Source organism: Pan troglodytes, chromosome 7, assembly GCF_028858775.2.
Source record: "Pan troglodytes isolate AG18354 chromosome 7, NHGRI_mPanTro3-v2.0_pri, whole genome shotgun sequence".
Taxonomy (NCBI): domain Eukaryota; kingdom Metazoa; phylum Chordata; class Mammalia; order Primates; family Hominidae; genus Pan; species Pan troglodytes.
The window spans coordinates 17690644-17713402 of record NC_072405.2 but is presented as its reverse complement, the minus strand read 5'-3'; the positions used below and the strand labels follow the sequence as shown (position 1 = coordinate 17713402).

Here is a 22759-nt window from a genome sequence, read left to right as displayed (position 1 = left end):
TGCTGTACCTGACCTGAATTCTTCACCTTACAAATGGCCACACAGGCAGAGAGAGGCACAGTGAGTCACACGGCAGGAAGAGAAGGGTCTGGGAGAGGAGCCCAGGGTTTCTCCGCGCCAGACCAATGTGCTTTCACCTCCCTGCGGCTGCTGGGATCTTGGGTCACCCCTTTTCAAATAGCAGATTTCAGCGCTGCAACTCCCATTCCCCAGTGAGGCCTAGTAAATCACACGTCCTGGGGGCACCTCGCTTCAAGGACCCTAATTTAAAACTTACAAATATGCTTTAGTTTTAAAGTGGCTATAAATTATATACCATAAGATTAAAAAATATGTTTTTACACCCAACTCTTCCATTCAGCTGTTATTGACAGTGCTGGTCAATTTCTCATTTCTGCTTTATTTAAAAATGGCATCAGTGTTTAAGGATCCAATCTGGGTCACTAATTTTACAGAAATTGCCATCAGTGCTGAAATGACTTTAAACAGTAACTTGCACGACTACTTAATAATGTAGTTATACACATACCTGTGTATGTATGATAACTGGAAGTCAAGGATTAATGCCTAACAGTGGTTATCTTTGGATGGTAAGATTACCAATTATTTTTACATTGGTTTATGTGAGTTTTCCATTTTTCTATAATAAATATACATTGAGTTTCATAAAATAAAGAAGTTTCCCTGATACTACTTGAAAAAAAAATTACTACGTGTTTCTCTGAAGCCATTTTTGCCTGGAAAGCATTTTCTTTTTTAAAATAAGCAGTATTTTCCTACATCTGTGCACTCCGTGGGAACTACATTCTTTATTTCAGGTCAAGTTAAGTTCTCCCCAAATGCTAGGGAAAGGTTTTATTTGTTGTTTGTTTTCCCCGCCTACTCAATTTTGAGGGGCAAACTGTATTATTGCCTGTCTTTACCTGGTTTGATTTATGATCTTGGAAGTCAGGTCATTCTTTTCTAGGTCAAAGAAGGAAAAAAAAAAAAAAAGGACTCCCCCACCTAATACCTGATAAAATATCTGAAAAGGTCATTGCAGACCTTGACGGAGACACAATTTCAACCCAAGCTGATAAAACAACAACTAGAAAACTTTTATCAGAATAAAATGTAACTTTGCCATTTCCCAGCTCAATTGATGAACTCTTTTTTATCTAAAATGACAGACATCATAAGATAGGAAAACCTCTAGATAAGAAACCAAATTGAGTTGTTTGAATCAGATCTGATTGTCTGCCCCTGGTTCAAACTCCCACACCTGCTCGGAATGGGTCAATGAGCGCCTCCTGGCATGGTCCCGAGGGGTTTGGAAACATTGCAAAAGTGGTGAACTTTGAGACTTCAGCGTTTATTCTGCGATTATAATTAACCTGCTCACCAGTTGCTATCGATCAGTTCTAAATGGAGGCGATAAGGTTTGACTGGATTTCTAGAAGTAGAAATGGAGATTTCAACTGGGGAGTAGAAAGGAAGATTTAAAAAATAACTTAAGGACTGATTAGATTTTAATAAGCAAAACTGGATTTGCGATTAGGGGATCCCAAAACCCATGGCTTTGATCTGCCTGGAAGAATCGTGAGGAAGCTTGAGTACAAAGGAAAACTCCAAAATTCAAAATTCCCACCAAATTGTGGTAGTAACTTCTTGATTTTTTATCCTCCAAAATAAAATATATCTGTAACTATTCAATGTGGGTTACAGACAGCCTCAAATTTTACTTGCAGAGGCTCTTCAATGACTTTAAACACACAGAATGGCCCACCTGTCTGGATTTTACTCCTCCTTTGGAGGGAAAATATATTTAAAAACATCAGGTCAATTCTTGAGCTCCTGCAAAATGCAGAAGGCCAGAAAACCAAATTCCCATCATTCAGATAAGAAACTTGAATATCGTGGCTCAATTCTGATTACAGAGCAGTAATAGATAAAAGCACAGGCCACCTGCCAGAAACAAGAAAACTTCCACTGATGGGCTGCTACATTCAGTTCAGACCAATTCCACGGGGCTTTTCCTGCCTGGGGTTTTAGTCATTGTCTTGATCCATGCCCCATTCTTATCTTTACTAAAATCATCATTATTGTGCTTTTATTATGATTTTCTCCTCTTCTTTCTCTGCTTTTACCACAAATATATTTGAAATCTTCAGAGAAAAGGGAACACAGAGGGTCAGTTATAGATTTCTCTTAGGAAAGGGATTTTTGAGTGAGCCATATGGTTTTGCTCTTAAGCAGCCAACAGTTCCCCTAGAGTTAGGAGAATCCTCCCATTGGAAGGGTCTGAATCCTGGGAAGTCTCTTTAATTCTCTGCACACCAGAATCCAACGGCTAGAAAGTAAGTTTGTGCAACACTGGGATTCCTAACATTGCATTCCTGAACTGCAGAGCTTACAGTTGAGGAATGATACGGAAGGTTCCGTAGGACGACATTGCTCCTAGAGAGACAGTGATTGGTGGGAAGCAAACGGAAACTCAGACAAGAAGCTACCCTGGGGAGAGGAAGCGGATGGGAGCGACAAGTCATGGAAAATCCTAAGGTTTAATAGAGCCCTTCAATCACACATAGCTTCTGGTTCTGAAGAGCTAAGTGCCCTCATATCAGATTTGGCAAATACAAAGTGTGGGGAAAGGGGGAAAGTACAATCCTGCAGGTTGGACTTACCTGGGTTCCAAACCAGGGCTGTTTACTACCCACGGGGACCTGAGATTACAGGCTCTTTCTGGGTATCAGCTTCCTTTCCAGCAAAACAGAGATCAGCTTATCTACCTCTTGGAGAAAGACTTCAAAGTCCCTGGCATCAGATGATTTCTTCATTGACAGGGATCCACCTTACTGTTCAATGGAATGACATGCAAGATACAGGCTACTCTCGCTAAAAAGTTGTTAGCCAGTATCCAAACGTGAATGTGCCAAAACTTACAAATGTATTTTGTATAAATTAAAACAGATTCAAGATTATTCCTATTATAACCCCATTTATATTTTCTTCCCTGCCTTCTTTAGAAGGTAACAAAAGAGTAGCTCTAGAGATAGCCATTAAATTAGTCTTAGTAACCGGTTTATGTTGTATGGCATATGGGGCCATGTCATGGTCTAGAGAGGTCAATATAGCAGAGCGATACTCCTTCCCAACAGAGCCTTATCAGCTGGTTCTGCAGGCAGGCTAGGACAAATAAGTTCCCAAAAGACAAATAGTTTCAGATGTCAGAAAAGTTGCTTCAAGTTCTTAAAGCAGCAGCTCGCGTTGGCAAGAACTGCCCTCTTCTGGAACAAGGAAAGGAAAACTAGCATACTTCCTCTTTCTTATGCAGACGCAAGCAGCTACATTTGCAACTGGCTTCAGCTCTAAATTCAGTACAACTAAATTGTCTTAAAATTTGTTTAAAAGAATCACCTTGCCCTGGAGGAAGGTAACTTGTTCTTCACACAATCCCACCGCTGCAGCCGGTTAGTGGTTTTCAGGCAGGTTCTAACTCCAATATAACCTGAGGGAAAACTGCCTACCTGGAGAGGTCACCATTGCCTAGTACGTGACTGTTTGTGCCCACAAGTGGGGAAGCCACAGTAGTGTGGGGCTGGGGTGTCTGCCCATTGCTGATTTACATCCACTACCAGCACTGAGACCAGGAGTAGAGATTTCCCCCTCTCAGTAAAGCAACCTCCTGTGAAATAAGCAAAATCAAAAGCCAAATACAGGATTGCCACTGAGGATGGTTTTGATCGGCCTTGAAGAATCTTGAGGAAGCTTGAGCATAAAGGAAAACCCCCAAAATTGTAAAAGAATAGGTAAAAGACAAATTTAATAAAAAACAACTTATGCCTTAAAGCAGTTTTCCTGTGCATCCATAAGCACTAAATAGAGAATCTTCTTTAAAAAAAAAAAAAGATGCTACTTTCAGGTTGATTCATGAATATCATGTATCTGTTTTTTAAAACTTAATTAGTTTAATATGTTTTTAAAATTAGGTAATATAGTCACATTCTCCAAATTCAAAAGGTTTCATTTGCATACCCATGTTCATAGCAGCTTTATTCACAATAGCCAAGACGGAGAAGCAACTCAGGTTTCCATCCATGGATCAATGGATAAACAAAACGTGGTCTACACATACAATGGAACATTATTCAGCTTTAAAAAGGAAGGAAATTCTGGCACATGCTACAACATGGATGAATCATGAAGACATTATGTTAAATGAAATTAGCCAGAAACAAAACGACAAACACTGTACGATTCTACTTGTATGAGGTCCCTAGAGTGGTCAAATTCATAAGAAAAAGAAAATAGAATGGGGGTTACCAGGGGCTGGTGTGGAGAGGAATGGGAGTGGTATTTTAATGGGCAGAGTTTAAGTTCTAAAGATCTGATACACAGCAATGCGAAGGTACTTAACACTACTGAACTGTATACTTAAAAGTGGCTAAGATGATTTGAGTTTTGTTTTTTTTTTTTTTTGAGATGGAGTCTTGCTCTGTCGCCCAGGCTGGAATGCAGTGGTGTGATCTCGGCTCACTGCAACCTCCAACTCCCGGGTTCAAGCAATTTTCCTGCCTCAGCCTCCTGAATAGCTGGGATTACAGGCACGTGCCACCATGCCCAGCTAATTTTTGTATTTTTAGTAGAGACAGGGTTTCACCACATTGGCCAGGCTGGTCTCCTGATCTCACCATCCACCCGCCTCAGCCTCCCAAAGTGCTAGGATTACAGGTGTGAGCCACTGCACCCAGCCGATGATTTGAAATTTTTACATTAAACTTAACTTTAACTTCCCTGTATGTTAAATGTATTTTCTTGTTATTAAATGGATTAATGAAGCAGAGAAATGAGTATAAAAATGATTAAGGTGGTTAAAAAATTCAAAAAGTTCGAAGGCATGCATAGTGAAAGTCCTTTTTCTACCATTATCCCTCACCTACCCGCTTTCCTCCCCACAGGCAAATCTGTGTTACAAATTTTTTGTGAGATTTTGTATTTTCAAGTGAATATAATCTTTTTCTTTCTTTTTTTTAACACAAAGAGTAAAGTGCTATAGACACTTCCTGCATTTATAAATGTCTTTGTGAGGATTCCATACATTAGATAATGAACTTCGTTATCTCTTGCCTACATAGCTTATGGTTTCTATGTGCCACGTGCATACAAACAGTCCCCTAAGGATGCACATTTAGATTATTTCCAATTTTGTTATTACGAGCAATGCTGAAATTACTATGTGCCAGTGTGTTTGTGGAACAAATCCCTAGAAGTGAAAATTCCGGAGTCCAGGCTGTCTACTTTGCAATTTTATGGCTACTACACCTGAGACTCTCCATAAAGGTCAGAGCGATTTACACTCCCACCCACAGGTATCAGAGTTCCTGTTTCCCCACACCTCAGTGTGTTTGTTTTCTTAGTGCATTTAAGTTAGAAAAGAAATGGGGAGGGATACAGAATAAAGCGTTATCTAGAACTGTCTCCCGGGCATCATTCCACCTGAGTGCTTAGAAAGTGCCTAGCAAATGTGGCCTGACCTTTTGATGGGACACAACTGGGCAAGTGACAGGGCTCACTAGAGGTAGTGACACACCCCTGGCCACCCCAACACACCTTTCTTATTTAATTCGTTCTCAGCTTAGCACCACAGGCCAACCCCAACTCTGACTGACCTGCTCAGGGTGGTAACCGGAAAGTTAAACAACTTTGGTTTTCCTGAAGATCGACAAATCATTCTCCAGTCTCACAAAGTTCCCTGCACAAATGAACCGGCTTTGAAAGCCACTAGCGTACTTGATAAGCAGGTCCCAAAAGATCCAGAAAACACTTCGGGGTTTTTCACTGACCTGCACCATAAACAAACTCTGAGAACACCTTGAATGCCCCCACTCCATCCCTAATGGGGCAAAACTTCTTTTAAATAAATTGTTTGAATAACACAGTGATATACTGTACATGTATTTCATTGTGTTGTTATTTTTATCGACTCTAAAAATGATTCAAACTTTTTGAAATCCTTGGAGAATATCATAATTGCTTATGTCTCCATTACACAAAATAATTGTTATTCCATAGTTAAATATATTTTCCTAGCCTTTCCAGTAACACCTACCACCATATATCCGTCAAGGCATATTTACAATCTATTTCCATTTCGGTCTCCTTTTCAGCCTTAAGTACTCACAAGCATTAACTGGTATAAAAATCAGCTTCACTGAGGTGTAATGTACATGCAATAAAAGACTCCCATTTTAAGAGCACAGCTCCACAATTTTGCCATATGGAGATACATGTGTAACCACCGTGACTGGGTTCTTTAAAAGGAAACAGCTACATTCTCCGGCTACGTCCGTTTCACAGGCACATGCAGATCCTATCCTAGCCCTGCAAGGCAAGAACTATCCGCAGAGCTCCACCACAAGTGCTTCCAGCGCCCAGGAGTTTATGATGAAGACAAGCCATATTCTATACTGCATTTCCACACAACCACAATTGTCTAGGAGTGTTCTTCTCACATCTAATATCTGCTCACCTTCACTAACACAGAGTTAAAAGGTCATGGTCTTTTTTTCTTTCTTTTTTTTTTTGCTTTTCAGAAATTTGGACACAGTCATACTCCATCTTGCTTTCATCCACTCAGTGACTTCTCCAGCCTAAAAGCCCTGCTTTCCTCCAGTGGTTCCCTGAAGTTTCCAGAACCCTCTTCCATCCTGCCCACCGTTCCCCTAGGGCTCTCCAGTTTGCTTCTTAAAGGACTCACGCAGCCATTCTGTGTGGTTGGACCCAGGCAGGGCAGAGTCCTGGGGCAATTACCACCAAGATCCCTACGCAAATATTTGCTAAGTGCCCAACATGTGCCAGGCACTTAAAAATGAGTAAGACTCTGTACCTGCCCTCAGTAAGGTCACATAATTCCATTCATGCAGCCTAATTAATGATTTTAACAGTTGTTTTAGGGTCGTAGCTCATACGGAACTTGGAGTGAATTAAAGTTCACATACATTGCAGTCAGGCCACACTTATTTCTTCCAACCTAAGTTCAGGGCTTTACAGAGGCCCCTGATAACTTTTATTATTTATTATTATTTTGATTTTTGCCCTATTCACATAACCAACATAAGAACTATGGCAAGATATTGTTAAAACTACAGCAATTACATAGAAAAAAAAAGTGTTCTCTTGTTTCTCCTCATTGAAATTAAAAACAGTTTCTGAGTTAAGGGTAAATTAATCTGTATAGTTTTACCTATTGTGACAAATATATTATTTAAACCAAAGGCTAGGTTGCATTGTATTATTTCATGGTACTACACAACATATTAGTAAAGTAGAGTATATCCTTTCTTTTTCTTTTTCTTTTTTTGAGACAGGGTCTTTGCTCTGTTCTGCAGGTAGGAGTACAGTGGTGCGATCACGGCTCACTGCAGCCTCAACCTCCCTGACTCAAGCGATCCTCCCACCTCAGCCTCCTGAGTTGCTGGAGTTATAGGCATGCATTACCATGCCCAGCTAATTTTTTTTTTTTTATAGATGTGGTCTCACTATGTTGTCCAGGTTGGTCTCAAACTCCCGAGCTCAAGCAATCCTCCCACCTCAGCCTCCCAAAGGGTGGGATTACAGGTGTGAGCCACTGCACCTGGCCTCTTTTTCTTTGTCTTTCTTTCTTTTCCTATAAAATGGTCAATATTTCTTTTTTAAAAAAATTGCTGGTTCTTTTCCTCACAAACTCCTACTCACCCTTCAAGACCAAATGCAGCTGGCAGCACTTAAGTGACTACTTCCAGAATCTCAGCAGAGGGAAGAATGATGCTGCTTCTCCTTTGCTCTCAGCTGCTTCTCCTCTGCTGTTTCTTCTTTGTTCTCAGCTCATTACCAAACCACAACGATGGGTAATGCACCCATTTTCACATTGAGTGTCCAACAATCTGCGTTCACTGGGGACTGTCCCAGGTTTACCACGAACAATCCCACATTCTGGGAAAACCCTCAGTCCTGGGCACACCAGCAAAATTGGTAACTCTACATGATAGCGAGTGGCTATTCAATAAAATAACCATCATTTATGAAGGGCCAAAGCCAAATTCTTCAAAAGTATTACCTTACTTTTCTAATTTAAGGCAACACTAAAAATTGTTATGATGATCCCATTTTACAGAAAAAGAGGTGAGACCGAGAGAGGTAAGTAACTTGCCCAAGATGACATGAGGCTCCTGGAACTGAATCTAGGTTTGCTCAACTTTAAAACCCTGTGCTCCTCCCACCACACTGTCTGGCCATCTTAGGGCTCAGTGGCAACTCCTCAGAAAGCTGGGGTCAGTTCTCATCTTCCCTCCATGACTCAGGGTCAGCTACTGTGTGATGCTGGTCCTCACTAAAGCTGCCAGGCAGGTAGGAGCGCCCAAGTGATGGGAAGAACATATAAAAAGCACATTCACATGCACTGGTTTTTTTGTTTTTGTTTTTGTTTTTTTGAGAGAGGGTCTCACTCTGTCACCCAGGCTGGAGTGCAGTGGCCTCGGGCTCATGTGATCCTCCTACCTCAGCTTCCAAAGCTGCGACTACAGGCATGCCACCCCAAGCCTGGCTAATTTTTTAAAATGATTTGTAGGGATGGGGTCTCACTATGTTGCCCAGGCTGACCTCGAACTCCTGGCCTCAAATGATCCTCCTGCCTCAGCCTCCCAAAGTGCTGGGATTACAGGCATGAGCCTCTGCACCTGGCCACATGCACTGCTTTTAATTTCAGTTGCTTTTATGTAAGTGCCACCTGCATAACATGCTGAAGCTATGAAAGCCAACAAGTTCAACATGCCCTGTGTTCCCTCACAAAGAGCCGCACCTCTCCTAAAACACTTGGCTGGGTGCAGAAGAGAAAAACCACCCTCTAGGCCAGATTCAAAGGCTGTGGACTTCATAAGCTATCCGGGAAGAGCCCAGAGAAGGCAGGTGGCAGTTCTTGGCAGAGAGACGCACAGGGAGGTCAGCTTGCCATTTGCTGACATGGGAATTTGGGAAACATCACTTCATCAGCAACCTCTACATGGCATGGCTGACATTTCAAAATCTGAATACTGTGTGCATTCACATGGTATTTCGGTTTTTTGTTTGTTTGTTTTGAGACATACTCCCTCTGTCGCCAGGCCTGGAGTGCAGTGGAGCAATCTCACTCAACCTCCGCCTCCCGGGTTCAACCGATTCTCCTGCCTCAGCCTCCCAAGTAACTGGGACTATAGGCACACACCACCAAACCCAGCTAATTTTTGTATTTTTAGTAGAGATGGGGTTTCACCATGTTGGCCAGGAACTCCTGACCTTGTGATCCGCCTGCCTCGGCCTCCCAAAGTGCTGGGATTACAGGCGTGAGACACCGCGCCCGGCGGGTATTTCGTTTTTACACTGCTGGATGTAACTCATGACTTTGAACTTCTCTCTTTTCCTTAACCAAACACCAAATTCCCTGCAGGATTGTCGGGGTTACAAAGCAAACTCTCCCTGGACCAGTCCTTTTTTTTTTTTTTTTTTTTTGAGACGTAGTCTTGTTCTGTTACCAGGCTGGAGTGCAGTGGCGCGATCTCGGCTCACTGCAACTTCTGCCTCCCGGGTTCAAGGGATTCTCCTGCCTCAGCTTCCCCAGTAGCTGAGACTACAGGCGCGCGCCACCACGACCGCTATTTTTTTTTTTTTTTTTGTATTTTAGTATAGGCGGGGTTTCAACAGGTTGGCCAGGATGGTCTCGATCTCCTGGCCCAGTCCTCCCTATTTTAAGTCAGAGGCCCCAGAGGGCCCTGGAGAGGACCCCGTAAGCGCGCAAGGCCAGGGCGCCGCGCCCCGCCCCGCACTCCCGCCTGCGGGCTCCATTGTGTGGCCATGTCGCCGCGCTATCTCGCAAAGGTCGCGGCGAGGCTCGGCCGGGCCCCTCCTCCCCTGGGGGTGGCCGTCTGGCTCCCCCAAGAGGGGTGAGGGGGAGGGGAACACCAAGAGCCACAGACCGGGCCTCGGCGCCACTTTCAGGGTTAATCAGTTTGCCGGCGATGTGTATTTGGCTGCACCCCTGGGAACCTTCCCTGGCCACCCAGGGCCAGAGGACAATTTAAAAGCGCTTCAAAGCCTAGGCCCTTCTCGGAGCCAGCCCAAGACTGGAAACCTGGCAGGGGTAGCCTTTACTCTTCAAAGTGAGAACAAATGCAGAAGGATTTAGCGCTTAGTAGGTGGTCAATAAACGCGAGCTTTGCTTCTCAAGCCTGGGCTTCCCCTCCCCCACAGGGTGGGCTCAATCCAAACTCACTCCTCCGTCTCTTCCCGAAATTCCAGAGGTCGTTTGCATTTTGAACTAGGGGTTGCCACTTCCCTTTCTCCCCCGGCCCGTGTACTCAGGCCCCTTCTCAGATCCCGCTGCGTTTATTTGTGAATCACTGGAGGTTGAGACAGGTTTGCCGTCCCTCCCCGTCTGACATCCGATGGAAACACTGCATGGAACCTACCACAACGGTTATTTCCAACCCTGGCCCACGCGAGAAGAGGAGGCTCCACGCGTGCAAGCGACTGCAAAGTCTCCATTTAACTCGGGTGTCATGAACAAGCCCGTTTGAGGTCCCTATGTTCTCGGACACTGACCGGGCGTGTCCGCCCCCCCCGCTGCCCGCATGATGCGCCCACGCGCTCGGCCGGGTGGCACCCGCACGGTGCCGGCTCCTGTTCCGCGCATCTCCCCGGCGTCTCCTTTGTCCATCCCTCCTTTGTTCTCGGTGTGAGACCCCCGACGGGAAAATCATCAGCTACCCCGAGGGATCCTCCAGCTGGGCCGCCAAATGGCCCAGAAGGTCTGCGGTCCAAACCATTGTAATCACTTCCCTGCGGAGGCCCGAGGGCGGGCGGGGAGGAAAGGGGCGCAGAAACTCAGTAATCGCCAGCACCGTCCACGAGCAGATCCCAGGCCGCTGCCCCCGGCTCTCCAGGGAGCCCGCTGTGCTCCCGCGTCACCCACAGCGCAGCGCGGCCACGGTCTATGTCGGGGATGGCGGGGAGGCCGCACTCCGACCCTGACACCATCTCAGAAGAGGCCCCGGCGGGCAGGCCCGGCCCCTTCCACAGAAGCCGGTCTCCTGGGGCTGTGATGTCGCCAGCCCCGCACTGGCTTCTGCCTTCCCTAGAAACTCGAGGTAGTGAAGCACCATCCCCAGCCCAACGAAGGCGTTGGTGGAAAAACAAGAGGCCCTAGACAGGGCTCAAGACGGTCCCTGCCCCGGCCCTCACGGGCCCCAGCCCTCGCGCTCCTACTCACCGAGATTGGGGTGTCGGGCGGCCGGGTTGGCCCGGCCGGGCAGGCTGTGCAGGACCGGGCTGTCGAAGGGGCCGGCGGAGGCGGCGGCGGCTGCGGCCCAGGACGCGCCCACGTCGGCCATGTAAGCTGGGTAGGGGCTGGAGTAGGAGCCCGCGAAGCCGGCGCGCCCGTACTGCTCGCGGCCCGCCAGGCCCGCACCCGCCGCTCCGCCGCCACTGCTGTAGGCCGCAGCTTCCCGGGCCGCGGCAGCGGCGGCGGCGGCCGCCAGGGACCCGGTGGTCCCCGGGAAGGAGAAGCGCGGCGACACCGGCGGCGGGGTGTAGGCGGCTCCGTCGGCTCCCGCCTGGCTCCATCCCGGGCTGCCCTGCTGGGTCCCGGGCCCCGCACCAGACGCGGCCCCACCGGAGCTGCCGCCCGAGGCGCCTCCGGACGCAGAGCCCGCGCCTCCGCCCTGGAGGTAGGACAGGCCCAGCACGGAGGAGGGCACCCGCGGTGTGGGCACGTAGACTGGCGAGGACGCGGCGCCCGCGCCGTGCATGAAGGCGCCGGGGCCGCCCGCCTCGTAGGCACCGGGGGGCGGCCCGTGGTTGGCGGCCATGGCCAAGCTTTGATACATGGTCCCTGCGAGCTCCCGGCTTCGGTGTCCTCTCTCTCCCTCGCAGGTCAAGCAGCCACGCGGGGAGAGAAAACGACAGCAACAACAATAATATGCGTGGGAGGAACTGTCGCGAAGATCAAAAATCAAAGGGGAAAAAACCAACTCGCTTAAAAATATATACGTATTAAATCCAGCAGTGAGCAAAGGGCTCTAGGCTCTTGTTTACTCCGGAAAATCCCAATTTGAATTTTTGGTGGTTCCGGAAGCTGATGCAGGAGCAGCTGAATTCACCCCAGGGCCTGAAGGTCCGGAGCACCTACTGGGGGCAGAAGACGGAGGGCAGCGTCCAGGCCTGGAGGTGGCGCACGAGCCTTCGGGTCCCCCACTCGTCACACCGAGAGGCCTCCAGGACACCCGCGGCCACAGGCGCAGAAGCTGCTAGGCTGGCTCCTTCCTCCTCGCCGCAGCCGGGGTCCTAAAAGAGGAACGACAGAAAGAGAGAGGGTGGTTCATCCCAGAGCTTTCAGAACCCACTCTCCACTTGCGTGGTTGCTTCTTCCACGCTGCAAATGAAGTCGCCACGGGGATTTGGGGGTGCAGCTCCGGAGGCCGCGCGGTGCCGGGAAGCAGGGGCCTTTGTTTTGTTCAGGCGTTGGGTCAGGCGGCCCAGGCAAGCCTGGGGAGAGGCGCCCCAGGGACCAGGGGCTTCCCGGGTCTTTGGTGTGCAGTTATTGGTTGTGATCTTGGTCAATTATTTTTGTATTGCTTGTCAGGAAGGACTTTAATGTTACCTTATTCTGCAAGCATATTTTTGTAAGGCCAAAAGTTTGGGGTTAATGCAGAGTGCCTGGGACCCAAGAAATCTCTCATCTCCTCTGTTCCCCATCTCTCCCCAAGTATTACTGGCCTAGAAAGAACTTTAGATTGTCCTTGGGGGGACAAGGACAAACTTTATACAAAACAACAACCTAACAAAGTTTTGTTTGTAATTAAAAAAAAAAAAACCAGAAGTAGAGTCCAAATGTTTATAAGTGAACAACGGTGTCTGCTAAGCCTCCTGAAGAGGGTTGTGAAACCCTCATCCATACACTAACCATGTGGACGTCAAATCGGACAAGTTACAGGTTTCTTGCAAATAGTTACAATTTAGACGTTTTGCAAATTGTATATCAGAACCAGAAAAGTGAGAAGAATGTACAGTGTCGCTCTACAGAATAACCCACTGGACCATTCTAATTCACTGAATGGGTTCTTCATATAGAATAATACCCATAAGCAGAATCATAACACCAAGGTGGGTGCTTGGGGAAAGAGCAGTTTGTGGAACTTGACTATATACTTCCCAGCATCCTGCGTTTTGTTATTATCAGGCAATTTTTCTGATAAAATAAGAGCTCCACTTTTTGAATTACCTGCTGTCTGAATTACCTCCAGGTCCTTTTCTCTACAACTCTACTAAGTACAGGTGTCTCTCCTCATTTTACAAGAGGGAACTGGAGCACTGGAAAGTTTTGAAACTTGTCTAAGATCAAAGTACAGTCAGAAGGGGTGGGGGAAGGGGATGGGATCAGTAGGGCTCCAGGGGCTTGAAGCTGTCCACCACACTCCATTTCTCTCTTTAAGAAGAGGCAACTACTCCCGACAAAGATTTCTTTTTTATTTCAATAGTAGATTTACAAGAATATTAACTATATATGAATCTAGGCTCTGACACTTACGGAATAAACACCTTTAGACAAATTACTTAGCCTCTCTGTGCCTCAGTTTCCTCATCTGCAAAATGCAGATATTAAAGGTACTTATTTTGTAGAGTCATCGTGAAGCTTAGGAGTGAGGATTATAAATTAATATTTGTAAAACACTTATAACAGATTTTTATAAAACTGTCCTAACAGGCAAAAAGAAAGTTCTAAATAACACTTGACTATTACTACAGATTTCTAGTATAATACAAGAAAGTACCTCAAACGTATGTACTATAATAAATGATCATCTTTATTACTGTAAAAATCTGGAAATGGAATCTTTAATACACACTACATAATGCTTTTCACCATTTTTTGCAACATCACTAGTAATAATAATGGAATAGTACTGTATTGTATTATATAGTCACATGGTAACTCCTAAAAGCTTATTTGCTTTCAAAATATGCAATAAACTATTGGTTTGGCAAATAGTTCATTCCAGCAAGTTTGGTTAGAGAATAGATTTTTTAAAAAATTGACCTGAGGTCACCAACTTTTCCCTTTGAAAATAAAGTTAAAGAATTATGGGTTTACCTTAATAAAAGATCCAGTATTTGACTTTTAAAATCAAGTAGCTGACCTATTTCATTGCATTTTCTGGAATACTCAACTCCTGCAGTTCTTCAAGATAATGTAATTTTTTTTCTTTCATAACTTTGGAAAAGAAAGGAGATTTAGAATTTTATAATCCAACTTCCAGTCTACACACAGGTAGTAACTTGCAGACTTTAAAAGGTAAATGCAAAAAATGTCATCAATCTAATATTTGTCTTTATCACATTCTCTGCCTTTTCAAATGGCTGATATAGTGCCTGAGTTGGATTACTAGAACAATAGAAGGTGGAGAAAATACTCCTCTATAACTTTCTGGAAAAACAAGGAATTAGCTACTCTTGGAAAACGCCTCTGGCTGGTTGTTGAAATTGAGCCTGGATCCTGCAGTTGGCGGAGAAAGCCCAGCAGCTCCCGAGGCTGCCAGAATCGGGGAGTTTTTGCTCTCCTTCTGATCACTCGTCCCAGTTCACCCCAAATTCGCAGGCCAACAGGAAATGCGCTCCCCTTTCAAGAATCAACCAATAGCCCTCTTCCGATCTATTTTTCAGAATGGGAGAATTGCAAGCGCCCAAAAGTCCCCGTCCCTTTATAGGACACTCCTCGCTGGCCTGGGTTTACGCCTCCGCTCTCGGCCTGCAGCGAGGAGGACGGTCCCACGCTAGCCGGCACAACCAAGCCGGCCGCAGCAGGGGAGGAGACACAGACGTGTGCGGAGCATCACCTCCACACCCCAGGCTTTCTTTAAAAGCCTGAAACCTGCTCTCGGTTGTCTTCCTTTTCTGGGAACACAGGAAACACTTCCCCGAGGCGCTTCCCCAACCTCCGCGGTGCGGGCCGCGCTGCCCCAGGGCTTCCATCGGCCGCGGGTCCCCCACCACGCTCTTTCCCCAACCAAAAGGCCCCTCCTTTCCTCAACCTGGTGGCAGTCCGCGACCCCGGCACCCCCCTCTGCCCACGGTGACCCCTGAGCCCAAAGCCAAGCGACATAACCCGGCGGATCCGGGCAGCGCCGTGGCCGGCGGAGGGAAGTCACGGCTCCGGTTCGGGCTCGGGCCCTTGGCCAGTTTCAGGTAGAAGCAGCGCGGGCAGGTGGGGTGGTGAGCTTCCAGAGGAGCATTCAGTCCCTGGACCCCAGCCCCGAGGGCGAGGAGGCCGGCCAGAAAGGGCATGAATAGTTCCGCCACTCAGCAGCCTCTCCGCACCTCAGAGCGGCTCCCGGGGGCCCCTGAGGCCCAGCGGCGCTGCCTGGCACCGCCACCCTGCGTCCCCGGAGTCGCTGGTGGGCGACAAGCCTCCGTCTACTTCCCTCCATATGCGAGCTGCCGTGCAGCCTGTCCCGGGTCCGTCAGTCCCGGTAACTTCACGCGGCCACCATCACCACCCAGGCCCCGGCCTGCGATATGCAAACAAGGGTTGGAGAATGTGCACACGGGGACAGGGATTGAAAGCGTTCAAGTTCACACGGAAAGAATCCAAAGGCGCTTCCAATATTTCTCTGTTTTGCCCCCAAGTCTTACTTTGACTTAAAGAAGTTGCTAAGGCAAAGTCAAAAGCAGAGCAGGGGTTGGGCAATTTCGGTGAAGTGAGTAGCGCACGTCTCTTTTCCTCCCACTAGCTACCTCTCTACTTCCAGACAAGCAAAGGCGGAGAAGCTCCGAGTTTGGGGGACCGCGGGAAGGAGCAAAGAAAGGGAAGAAAAAAGCCCTACCTGCTGGGCCTGGAGGTTCCGCGCACGCTCCCCTGGGAGCCCCCGGAGCTGCAGCGGCGACGAAGCCTCTCGCGGCCCCTGCGCCGGCCGCCTCCAAGTCCCCAGCTCGCGGCTCGGATCCCCGGCCCAGCAACTCGGCCCTAGGGCGCTGACTGGCCTGTGGGAGTCACGTGCAAGGGCGGGGCGGGGGTGCGCGGCCCCGGCTACACCTCCGCTGGGCGCAGGCTGCGGGACTGTGCGGAAAGCTCCCCCAGCAGGCAAAGTCCAGGCTCTGGGGTCTCCGCGGAAAATGCCCAAGTGCTACCGCCAGGGAGCGGGGAATCACCCGCAACCCAGCCGGAGGTCGATTGGGTTCGCTGTGGTGCCCAGGGTCAGCTTTATTAATGAGTTCCCTTTCTCCCTCCCCGCCCCCCCTTCCTGTGGTCCTCATCCAGCCGCGGTGGGCGAGGGGCGGGGCCAGTAGAGAAGAAGGTGACCTCTTGGGCTCAACTCTCGATCTCGTGTGGGGCACTGGGTCACCCGGGGTGCCCGGCTGGATGCTAGTTCCTGGGCAGGGGTAGTGGGGATCCTCCCAGCCCCGGATTCCTTGGAGGTTCAGGTGACACCCAGACTGCCTCCTAAAATCAGAGCGTAGAGACCGAAGCCTCCCTTTTGCCTTCCCAAAAGCCCAGGGAGATGGTCGGGAGCCCAGGCCTCAGCCTCAATTTTATGTATTTATGCAATCTGCATCCCTTCCTGGCGACACTTCCCATCTCCTGTGGCCTCCTCTCTTCTAACCTTTCCCCTTTTTTTCTGCAGCCTGCGGCGGCTCTGCACCAATCCAAGGGACGTGGCAAGGGCTGGGGAGCCCGGCGGTCCAGGGGAGCTTCTTCGTGGAGGGGGCTCTTCCAGGGTATGGGGGAGGGGAATGTGTCAGGCCTGAGTTGGGAGTCGGCGTCAGGGCCTGGAGGCCCCAGCGCAGCGGGGCTGCGAGCCGGAGAGTCCCTCAGACAGGTCTAAAGGTTAATAGAGCAATCACAGGGCCCTATTACCGCGTAAAAATAACCCATCGATTACCGCAGCCTTCAGCCCCAGATAACAGCCGGCGGGTGGCTCTCACGCTTTCGGTTAAACTTTTTTTTTTTTTTTTTTTTTAAGGCCGCGTTTTTCTCTCCAGCACGGGCTTCTCAAACCAGATTAGAGGGATGGGGGAAGGGGTCGGGATAACACCCTGCACGAAACCCGTGCTGCTCCGAAAGCAGGCTGGGAACGCCACCCGCTTCCGCAGTAGGAAATCAATCGTGGATTCCCAGCCTGAGTGAAGGCAACCCAGGCGTTAAGGACGAGGCCAGGACGCGGGGCTGGGTAGAAGGAAACCCCCCATGGGATCGTGGCCAACTCCTGGGGATTCTCAGGAAAATCCCAGAGGAAGAAACGAGCGCGGCTGCGCGGGGAATTCTCTTCCCTGAATGAGAGGTGCGGAGGTTCACTGGGGCTCAAACAGAGGAAAGGAAACTGAGGCTGCGTGGGGCGCCGAGCGGCGAAAGGCCTGCGCACAGGCTGGACGCACGGCAGCCGCCCCTATAGACCCCGGCCGGCCTGCATCCCGGAAGCTGGGGGCGGCACACTTAGGGTTTCTTCTCCGACTTCCCCCAATTCCTAGCCTGCTACTTAGCAGAATTGGCGCCACGGACCCGAAACGTGGGAACTTAAGGCTGAAGGGGTGCTGGGGATCTCGGAGGCCGGCGCTGCGGAAAAGCGGTCTCCGGAGCACGCTCCAATCTGCGATCCTTCGGACGCAGCGGAGAAGGAAGCAGACTCCCTGCTCCCGGTTTGAAACCGGCAATCATCTTCGTGGGGGGTGAGCGAGAGAGGCGCGAAGCCAAGGCCTGCGGCAGGGACCTGCAAGGCCTTCCTGGAGAGTGGAAAATCTGGGCTTGGGCGAGCGGGAAGCTATCCCGGCCTTTCTTTTCTCCGAGGAAATCTGTGGCTCCAGCGCTACCCGGGGTCTCAGAGCTGCCTCCCACGCGCGACCCTTAAAGGGCGAAAAGGGCTGAGTCTGGACCAGGCAGTGAATTTTCTTAGCAACAAGCCAGGGGCTTGGGGCTTAGTGTCTGGCGGGGTGCCATCTGAGCGTCCTCCCCACAGCCAAGGACACAGGCGGCGCTCCTACGCCGGCTTCTCCTAGTAGTGCGGGATGGGCTGCAGCGGGAGGTGCGGTGCCTTGCGGCGATCCTTCACCCTCGCCCTCCCCATCCTCCCTAAACTTCAACCCCCTGCTCTGTACACTGGTGGGGCTATAACAGGCTGTGCTGTGGATGGTGGGGCTATAACAGGCTGTACTGTGGATGGCCGCTGCCACACCGCTGGGTGGGAACGCCTGCTTTTGCTGGGTGCTTGCTTGCAAGGAACCCCAGATTACCTGAGCCGCCGCTTTCTGCCAACCCTGGGCCACCCCTACCACCTCCCACCACCCCACACCACCCCGGTCCTTTACCCACACCTTCCGCTGGCACTCCTAGTGGACTGAAACCTGGGATCCCCTGACCCAGGAATATTCGCTGTCTCTGGAAGTCGCCTGGGACAGAGAAAATTATGTTTCTTGTGGCTTTTTCCTCTAGGTCCAGCGCCCCAACTTTCTCCCCAAGGCCTCAGCTCAAGGACAAACCAGGGGTGGTTGGCAAACGGCCTGCTTTTTTGGGGGTGTTTCCTTTTTCCTCCTTTCCTCCTTCGCTCGCCGCTCGCCCCCTCCCTCCCTTGGGCCAAGCGGGAGCCTGCAGGTTGGCTGTGCGTTGCCAGGAGAGGGGAGCATTTCAAGGCCTCGCTGGGCCGCCGGCTGGAGGAGGTTTATCGGCGCCTCTCTAGGTTCCCAGGCTTCTCTCTCGCTCCAGAGGCCTCTGGGAAGGGGGGCAGCGGGTGGGTGCTCTGAGGTCCGGCCTCTTGGCTATTTTTAAGGAAGATATGCCTGGGCTGGCCTGGGTAGACAGGCCCAATCCCCATTCAAGTCCTCTCTCGGGTTTCCTTTCCTGTAGTCTAGGAGGAGAATTTATCACTGTGAACGTCTTTGACTTTTTTTTTTTTTTCTAAGAACCTGGGTCTAATGACCCAGTGTCAGGTCGTCAGATTTTAGACAAATAAGAATTACTTAGGTGTACTGTACTCTTTTAAAAAATATCTCCAAGGCAAGAATAAATTGCTTTACCCTGTTCCATTAAGGCTCCTGGGACTTGAGCTGGTCCATACCCTAGAAGAGGCAAATTGTACGCTGCGTATTGTGTACAGAGGAATCTAAACACTGGTTCCCCCCAAAAATAAAAATAAACGGTGGATGCTGGAATTCACAGTGAAACCACTGATGGTTTTCCAGCGCCGAGTTTCTGCGAGTTTTTGGTGGGACCTGTCCAAGTTTGTTTTAAACCAAGTGCCACGCCTGGGTCCATGATCTTGGCCGCTACACCCGGAACAAAAGCAACGTCTGAAAAAATCTGGCGCCACCAAGGTCGCCAGAGTCTTATAATGGAAAACAAGAAACCCCAGAGAGAATCAAACCTCATTCTATGGAACGAATTCCTCCAAGATATGGACGCGCCTCTGCGGACCTGCCGCGAGGGATCCGGACAGACATTCAAGGTGACCCGCGCAGAACGAATGCCGAGTCCTGCAACACGGCCCTTGGATTCCGTCGCTGGGCCTGGGCGCCGGTCTGCGATACTCCTTCCCTGCGCGGCACTCGGTCCTCACCCGCACGGCCAGCAGTGCCCTGCACGAGCCTCCGCGGGCGCAGCGCCGAGAACCGGGGTGCGGAGCAGGATGCGTCCCTGCTGAAGGAAAAATGGAGAACGAATTCAGCTGCAAGGCCACGTCGACCTACCTTCCTTCACTTGCTATGGTCCGTGCCTCGGACACTCTTTCTTGGGGATACGGAGTGGACGTAGAGCCTCCGCCCTGTTCGCCCGGAACCGTGCTCTGCAGCCGGTTACAGACGAGAGGAGAGGAAGGAGCAATTCTTGTTAATGGTCTTGCTTTCGAAATTACTACTCTGGGTTGCAAAGCGAATACATCTTCTCCCTCGGAGACCTCCGCAAATGCTTCCTGGTGCTTCCAGCCCTGAGGACCAGAGTTTCTGGCACACCCCCTCATATTTTATAGTCACTTCCAGATTACAGAACACTTTCAAATCTCATTTTTCTCTAGGGAACAACAATATCATTAGCAAGAGGAAGGGAAAGACGGTGTTATCGCCCTCACCTTAGAAACCAGCACATGGAGGCTCAGAGAGGTTAAGGTACTTGTCTGAGGTGGCAAAGCAAGGGCGAAACTGCAGGTCTAGAACCTGGATTCCTGAATCTTAGTTCTTTTTTTCCCATTCTATTTAATATCGACTTTCTACCATGAAAATGTATTTTTAAAAACTGTCTTTTAAAAATTTTTCTGAGTTTCCTTTAATGAGCATGTTTAACATTTAAAAAATAAAATCAATGTTTAAAAAAGTTTATATCTCATAATCTAAGAGCGCACAGGAAGAGGGAAAAAAGTGGAAAGGAATCTCTGAACATTTTTGCTGAGTTCAGGACGGACACCATAACCTTTTTGAATAGGGAGGGGCTCTTCAGGTCCAGCGTAGCTGAGGCTAGGACTGAAGCCTAGTCCAGTGCCTGCAAGTCCAGGCAGGGGCCCCAGCAGGTTGAGGAGCGCCAGCGCTGGAGGCGCAGTGGCCACGCAGGCGCCGCCATGTATGTTTCTTTTCCTGCTGCCAACCTGGCTCCCTCTCTCCCTCCCCATCCAAGGACCTGGAGACAACGGCAGCCTGAAAGAGCTGCTAACACCTACTGCCCAGGCCACCCACCACCCAGACCATAGGGGGTCTGGTTCCCAGACTGGAGGTTCTTTGAGTCTCTAAGGGGCCCTTTCTTCGGGGATTGCCTCCTCTGAGATCTCTCTTGGTGACACAGGCCCCAATTCTTTCACATATGGGGCTTTGCTACTCCCCAGTTAGAGACTTTTGAAGTCACAGTGTTGTTTGTGCTGAGCCCAGAGCAAGACCAGGGTTAACATCCCTGGACTAGTAAAATGATCTTGTGCTTTATTCACTTGTCCATGCCCCCTGAAGTTATAAAGTAATTTATATGGGGTTGGCTGTCCACACACATGCACCACTCACCTCCCTTCTACACCCCCAAAAGGTATGTTCTGTGAATGCAGTGATCAAAATCCTAGTCTGCCCAAAGCAAGGATTACAGTAGGTGCTCAATAAGTGTTGGGTGAATGATTAAAATTTTAAAAAGGGCTGTTAATAGCATCCATCAAAGTTGCTGGGAGATGGAGAATGAAACATTCCCCTCAAGGGACCTGGTGCACTGGTGGACAGGACTGCCATTTCTCAGAGTAGAATACTGGCCAGAAGTGGAGGGAGGGGCCCAGCCTGGGTGGCACAAATCTCCCTGGTGGCTTCATCTGCTTGTGGAGCTGCTATCGCCTACAAACCACCAGCTCAAATCTAGGCTGCTCCTAAGGACACCCTGGGGTCCCCAGGTCCTGGGGACTGCAGGAAGAAGGGACTTCCTGTGCACAGCCAGGATTTGGGAAGTTGAGCTGGGAACCTGGCTAGATGCTTAGGCTGTTGGACTGGCGAGGGAGTCCCCGGGCCTCTGGGGATGAAGGCTGACCAGAAGCCAGGTGCACCCTTTCTGAGGCATAGGGAGCCCAACCCATAAATCCTGGAAGGATGGAGGGACCAAGTCAGCCAGATAGAGGAAAAAATGCAGGGTGAGGAGTGGAGGAGGAGAAACAAGAGAAGGGAGAGAAAAGCGAGAGAGACAGAGGAGGACAGGCAGAGACCAGGGCACAGAGAAATGACTGGCCAGCAGCAGAGAGGGAGAGATGGGGTTCATTCACTCATGCATTCACTCACTCACCCACTCATTCATTTCCCATTGACTGAGCACCTACTCTGTGCCAGGAATACTACAGGCATGAGTACTCAGCATGGAACAAAGTAGAGAAGAATTCTATCCTAAGCAGCTTACATGCTATAAGAGAAAAACGGACAATAAGTAAGTCAAATACGGTGTTGAATGATGAAATATTATGGAAAAGCAAAGCAGGCAATGGACGGGCAGAGAGAGCAGAGACAGAGAAAGGAGAGAGACCACAGACCCTGGGAAGTAAGGCGAGCTGGGAGTCAAGAGACTTGGCGACGCAGAGAGAGGCCAGGACCTCCTGGGAGAGGACGGACGCCAGAAAGCGGCCGGGCCTGGGTGGGAGGAGAGAGAACCCGACCGGGACGAGGTCAACCCAGAGTCCAGGGCTCCTCTTGCCCAGCTCCCGGGGAGGACAGTGGTTATGGTGGGGACACCCGCGGCTGGAGCGCCGCCAGGCCCAAGACCTCAACGCGCACATCAGGGGACTGGTGGGTCCCCCAGAGATCTGGCATTCCCTGAGCCAGCTCGGCCCGTTTCCGCAAAGTCCGCTCCCTCCCCCGCCCCGTGGTGGCCGGAACGCCCCACCGGCCCGGCACCCTTGCCCTCGCCCCGAGGTGACCCGGAGTTGGAGAAGACGCCCAGGCAGGCGCCGCGACCTGGCGCGGCGAGCAGAGACAGGAAAGTGTCAAGGAAGCGCGAAGCCCAAGTGCGAAAACAGCCTCTGGTCCGCAGGCGCGAAGACCCGGGGTCTTCTGAAACGGGGGCTGTGCTGGGGCCGGAGGCCCGGCCGTCCGGCCATGCTCGGCGCAGGCGAGGACCCCTTCAGACAGACCAGGCTTCCCTGGCGGTGGAGGGGAAAGTGGCCTCCACGACCACCCCTCCCACCCCAACTGCAGCAGGTGCCCACCGAGAGCGCTGCTCCCCTCCGAACACCGCTTCCCGAGCTGGGAGGTTCCTATTGTTAGAAATCATTGGTTTCTTGTAACAACAGTC

At 50.0% G+C, this 22759-nt stretch overlaps 1 protein-coding gene across 2 annotated transcripts in view; it reads right to left on the bottom strand.

The window, feature by feature from the left end:
* The window catches only part of GATA4 (GATA binding protein 4), a 55685-nt gene extending 39716 nt beyond the window's left edge, over window positions 1-15969 (bottom strand). For both annotated transcript variants that reach the window (XM_009440250.5, XM_009440249.5), the window contains exons 1-2: window positions 15867-15969; window positions 11258-12330 (exon numbers count right to left, since the gene is read on the bottom strand). In XM_009440250.5, the coding sequence (XP_009438525.2) occupies window positions 11258-11873 (616 nt within the window). In that variant the 5' untranslated portion in view covers window positions 11874-12330; window positions 15867-15969. The remainder of the gene's footprint in view (window positions 1-11257; window positions 12331-15866) is intronic.
* Window positions 15970-22759: the final 6790 nt, after the last annotated feature.